This window comes from Psittacula echo, assembly GCF_963264785.1.
Source record: "Psittacula echo genome assembly, chromosome: Z".
Classification (NCBI taxonomy): domain Eukaryota; kingdom Metazoa; phylum Chordata; class Aves; order Psittaciformes; family Psittacidae; genus Psittacula; species Psittacula echo.
In genome coordinates, this window is record NC_137742.1 from 30503778 (window position 1) to 30509777 (window position 6000).

The 6000-nt window shown below is 40.9% G+C and overlaps 1 protein-coding gene across 2 annotated transcripts in view; it reads right to left on the reverse strand.

The window, feature by feature from the left end:
* Window positions 1-5712, reverse strand: part of RFX3 (regulatory factor X3) — a 66379-nt gene extending 60667 nt beyond the window's left edge. Inside the window, exon 1 of one of the 2 annotated variants that reach the window (XM_080637277.1) lies at window positions 5456-5712. In XM_080637277.1, coding sequence (XP_080493403.1) covers window positions 5456-5572 — 117 coding nt within the window. In that variant the 5' untranslated portion in view covers window positions 5573-5712. The remainder of the gene's footprint in view (window positions 1-5455) is intronic. The other variant, XM_080637276.1, reaches the window with a different exon arrangement.
* Window positions 5713-6000: the final 288 nt, after the last annotated feature.

Consider the following 6000-nt stretch of genomic DNA (forward strand, 5'->3'; position numbering starts at 1 on the left):
AATCAGAGATCTGTTTTATCTGGAAATATCAAAAGTTACTCTTTCACTGTTTGCTTGGAAGACAAGATCCTTCAGTAGAAACACAGCTATAGAAAAAAGGCTCTTAGTCCATCATTCCACTTATACAGCTTACCTTTCTTCAGGGCAAAAATGTTTCATTTTGAAAAAGATACACATTTTGTGAGAATAAATAAAATATTGATGCCTTGTAAACAACCCCAAATAAATGCTTGCATGAGATTTCATTTAAGTATGGTGCATATACAGGAATGGAAACATTGGAAACAAAGACCTCACTAGGGAAAATTAAATATTATACAATACTTTAATATTAATATATAAAAATCCCCTCCTAAACGGCATTTTTCACTAAAAAGTACTAATAAACTACTGTAAACATCAAACAGATGTTTCAGCTCACGCCATGTACTTGCGTTACAGTATCTTTGAGTTTAACCAAATTCAAGAAATGTTTTATTGTTTTAGTAAATTACATTCACAAGAGGATATAATCCTAATGTGAGTGTTCACATGTATTTTGGATACAGCTGGCATTATTATGTCTTTCATAAACAACAGAAAAAAGTTAAAGCATATCTTATATACTATGCACCTAAAACCTTCCCCCCAACTTTCAACATTGGTAACTTTTAATGTTCAGAAATAGTAAGCTCTTCCTCTGCCATGAGAAGAACGACTTGATGAAATTAACACTCTTTCTCCTGATTTTCTTTAGGCAAATTAGCCCTATCAAATGTACATAAAGCCGATATTAACTTCAGGCAAATGCAACCTATAAGCAGATAATTCCTGAGCGCAGATCACACCTACAGTTTCCTCAACACACTGATTGTTTCAATGTTTGATATTCCTTCCTTTTTTTTTAACCCTACAATTAAAATTAGCTATCCCACCCACATTCTTCATCTCATTTCCTGCTGGCATACCACATTCACATCTTCACACTTCCTTTCCTCCTTGCCACACATCCACTTCCATAATCTGTCCTCTCTCTACACAAATCTCCTATGCATGCCATGTTTTAATCACTGCAATACTGTCTGCACTGGATTTCCCAACATTCTTGTTGCATCTTCAATCCCTGCAAAATTTTGCAGAAACTCCTCTTCCTTGGCTGGGTTGATCCCTTAGCTTTCCTTTCTGAAACATTATGAAATCCTATGAAAAATGTTTAGAGTCAACAGGAGAGATATAATCTAACATCCCCACAGGGACAATAATAATAAAAAAAAAAAATCCAGAATAATGATATTCAATGAAAGGGAATACTCAGAAGCAGCATACTAAAAGAGATGCATGTAAGGCTTTACCGGGACAGTTTTACATACTCAGTGCAACAAACAAAAATCAGTTTCCTATTCTCATTAAGTTGTAATCAAGCAAGAAAAAAAACCCAATATAATCCTGGGCTTCTGTGTTTTGACACAAGTATTACATTAATAAAGGACAACTGGAATACCTTTCTATATGCCACTAACTGGTTACCAATCTTCAATGCGTCATACTTATCAGTACTTCACATGGATAAAACTCAGAATGTAATATTAGACCATCAAAAGTATATCCCGTTTGCTTAAAACAAGCAAATGTGCAGCATACCAAATTGCCATCTTTTATCTGAAAAGCTAAAATACAGGAAACACAAAGAACAAATCACGTAAACTACATCTATTAAACATCTGTCGTCATGAAAGAACATAAAAATCAGACAAATTATCCAAATGGTATTTCATGAAGAACTTTTCAGCTTCATAAATGCTACAAAATAGTTAACCAGACAAAATCTCCTACAAAGGTTAGCTAAGTTAAAGGAAGCTGCAATTAAAACCTAACACAGTATTCAAAAGCCTTCATCCTAACCTACAGTCAAGTAAAAAACCAGTAAGCTATTTAACTGTCTGAACTCAGAAGAAAATATTTCAGACAATTCTTGATTCACTAGTGGTGCATTCTGAGCAAATACACGAAGGCAAGCATTTAAATAAAATTTTTAATTCCATTTCAATGCTTTTCTGAATATTTATTGTTTTTAAAAAAGCTTGCATCCTAAAAGATACATGAAGATATAAGCAGAAATGATAGGAATGAAACTATGAGACATTATAGAGTCTGTACATCAGGGAAAAAATGTTAGTGAAATGTATGAGACCATGGAACACAGTGAAAAAATAAAAATGTATCACCTGGAATTTTAGAACTGAACTTAATAAATGCTGAAGAATTAAATTTAGGGAAAAGTGCTTCAGTGGCACAGAAACAAATTACATTATTTGATAAACTATGTACTGTTCTCATATAATTCTGAAACTTTAAAGTCAGTTTTTGATTAAAAACATCAGATATCACCCAGAGTACAAATCACATGGACAGCTGATTTCTGTGTATTGCAGAAAAGTCTTGGGACAGCTGAAATGGCTTTCACATTCAGTTCCTGTTTCCTATCCCTATGCTTTTCCTTTTTTTCTCCCTATTTTCTTCTGCAACCACACCTTCCAAAGCCTGTGTGTGGTGCATAGATGAGTGACTGTCTCATGTACACAGGTGTGCACTGTGCTGGCTGCTACAAAAGACTTCTTACATCCCTGGCAAATTCACATAGAATAGTCAGGGTTGGACAGGACCTTGAGATCATCTAGTTCCAACCCCCCTGCCATGGGCAGGGACACCCCACACTAAACCATATCACCCAAGGCCTCATCCAACGTGGCCTTGAACACCGCCAAGGATGGAGCATTCACAACCTCCCTGGGCAACCCATTCCAGTGCCTCACCACCCTCTCAGTAAAGAATTTCTTCTTTAGATCCAATCTAAACTTCCCCTGTTTAAGTTTGAACCCGTTACCCCTTGTCCTGTCACTACAGTCCCTGATGAATAGTCCCTCCCCAGCATCCTTGTAGGCCCCCTTCAGATACTGGAAGGCTGCTATGATGTCTCCACGCAGCCTTCTCTTCTCCAGGCTGAACAGCCCCAACTTTCTCAGCCTGTCTCCATACAGGAGGTGCTCCAGTCCCCTGATCATCCTCGTGGCCATTCTCTGGACTTGTTCCAACAGTTCCATGTCCTTTTTATGTTGAGGACACCAGAACTGCACACAATACTCCAAGTGAGGTCTCACGAGAGCAGAGTTGAGGGGCAAGATCACCTCCTTCGACCTGCTGGTCACGCTCCTTTTGATGCAGCCCAGGATACGGTTGGCTTTCTGGGCTGCGAACACACACTGAAGCCGGCTTATGTTCATTTTTTCATCGACCAACACCCCCAAGTCCTTCTCTGCAGGGCTGCTCTGAATCTCTTCTCTGCCCAACCTGTAGCTGTGCCTGGGATTGCTCTGACCCGGGTGTAGGACCTTGCACTTGTCATGGTTAAACTTCATGAGGTTGGCATCAGCCCACCTCACAAGCGTGTCGAGGTCCCTCTGGATGGCATCCCTTCCCTCTGGCGTATCAACCGAACCACACAGCTTGGTGTCATCGGCAAACTTGCTGAGGGCGCACTCAATCCCACTGTCCATGTCACTGACAAAGACGTTGAACAAGACCGGTCTCAACACCGATCCCTGAGGGACACCAGTCGTTACCGGTCTCCAATCGGACATCGAGCCATTGACCACAACTCTTTGCATGCGGCCATCCAGCCAGTTCCTTATCCACCAACTGGTCCACCCATCAAATTGATGTCTTCTCCAATTTAGAGACAAGTATGTCATGTGGGACAGTGTCAAAGGCTTTGCACAAATCCAGGTAGATGATGTCAACTGCTCTGCCCCTGTCCATCAGTTTTGTAGCCCCATCATAGAAGGCCACCAAATTGGTCAGGCAGGATTTGCCCTTAGTGAAGCCATGCTGGCTGTCACCAACCACCTCCTTGTTTTTCATGTGCCTTAGCGTGCCTTCCAGGAGAATCTGCTCCAAGAGTTTGCCAGGCACAGAGGTGAGACTGACTGGTCTGTAATTCCCCGGGTCATCCATTTTCCCCTTCTTGAAAATGGGGGTTATATTTCCCTTTTTCCAGTTGTCGGGAACTTCACCTGACTGCCATGATTTTTCAAATATGATGGCCAGTGGCTTAGCAACTTCATTTGCCAGCTCCTTCAGGACCCGCAGATGGATTTCGTCAGGTCCCATGGACTTGTGTACATTTAGGTTTTTAAGATGGTCTCAAACCAGATCCTCTCCTACAGTGGGCCTAGGGTCATCATTCTCACAGTCCCTGCATCTGCCTTCCAAGACTTGGGTGGTGTGGTCAGAGCCTTTGCCAGTGAAGACCGAGGCAAAGAAGTCATTAAGAACCTCAGCCTTCTCCAAATCCTGGGTAGCCAGTTCTCCCGATATCTTCCGAAGGGGGCCTACGTTGTCCCTAGTGTGTCTTTTACTCGCTACGTACCTATAGAATTCCTTCCTATTATCCTTAACATCCCTAGCCAAGTTCAATTCTAACTGGGCCTTAGCCTTCCTCACCTGGTCCCTAGCTTCCCGGACAGCATCCCTGTATTCTTCCCAGGCCACCTGTCCCCGCTTCCACCTTCTATAAGCCTCTTTTTTCCTTTGAATTTTCCTGAGCAGTTCCTTATCCATCCAAGGAGGTCTCCTGGCCCTTCTGCTGCACTTCCTTCTAGTTGGGATGCAACACTCCTGAGCTTGGAGCAGGTGATCCTTGAATAACAACCAAGAGTCTTGGGCCCCCCTGCCCTCCAGGGTTGTGTCCCATGGAACCTTACTAAGCAGGTTCCTGAAGAGGCCAAAGTCTGCTCTCTTGAAGTCCAGGGCAGTGAGCTTGCTGCACGCTCTTCTCACTGTCCCAAGGATCTCGAATTCGACCATCTCGTGGTCACTGCAACCAAGGCTGCCCTGGAGCGTCACATTTCCAACCAGCCCTTCCCTGTTGGTGAGCACGAGGTCAAGCATGGCACCTCTCCTTGTCAGCTCCTCTATTACTTGCAGAAGTACATCATGAACTACACCACAAATACTTTCATGAGATTATGTGAAGATCTGCAGGGATTCAAGCCTAGTGATGCAAAGGACAGTGCTTCTCATTTTTACATTTGTATTGCACTTACTTAGATGTTCAAATGAAAGGAAGAATTTTATCGCCAATAATATGAGAAACATATTCATTGCTCATTGCTTAATGGAAAAAATACCCAGTAACATAAATGAAAGCAAATTTCTATGAGCTATTACATGAATTTCACAATAACCTACATTAGAATCATGTACATGTACCACTCGTGCTTGTCAGATGCCCTAGGTAAGGAACAGATCCGGAAAAGAGCTTGCCTTTCTAAGGCTATTTTAATTCCAGGTAAATAAAATTGATAAAAGCAGAGCAGAAGAGTTCATTTAGCAGCGTCGTACAAAATAAGAGTTCTTTAATACATTGTGAAGAATCATCCGTCCTGATTTTTTTTTCGCAAAAATAACAGTCACCTACCTGTTGCTGAACTGGTACTTGCTGAACTACCTGTGTGGGCACTGCTGCCTGGCCAGCCACAGATGTCTGTAAAGTCACAGTTGAACCTGTATCTGCCCCAGTCTCCGATGTCTGCATTGTGATCTCTGAATAAAATTAAGACAAAATATTAAAATGTTAGTGTTTTGGTGAATTTTTTTTTTTTTTTTTTGGCATTTTTATTAGGATACTGATTTGTTGCTTATCTCAATTTGGATCTTAAAATTAGCTAATACCAATCTTGGTATAAACCAAAGGGTGTTTACTCCTACTAGCATATGACTTGGTGCAAATGGGTTTTTATTTTATCTTACTTATATTCGAAATACCTTTTATTTACTTGTGCAGAAACATACTTCTCAAAAACTCATTTCTCTGAGTTTCATCACTTTAGGAATAATTCAGAAAAATCAACAGCAAATCTTATCTCAGTGTGAAAATAACTGGTCATCAGTCAAAACTTTTTTCTCTGTCCTACTGAATTATGCTAAAAACATCATACATTCAAATTCAAAGTTAAACTTCTA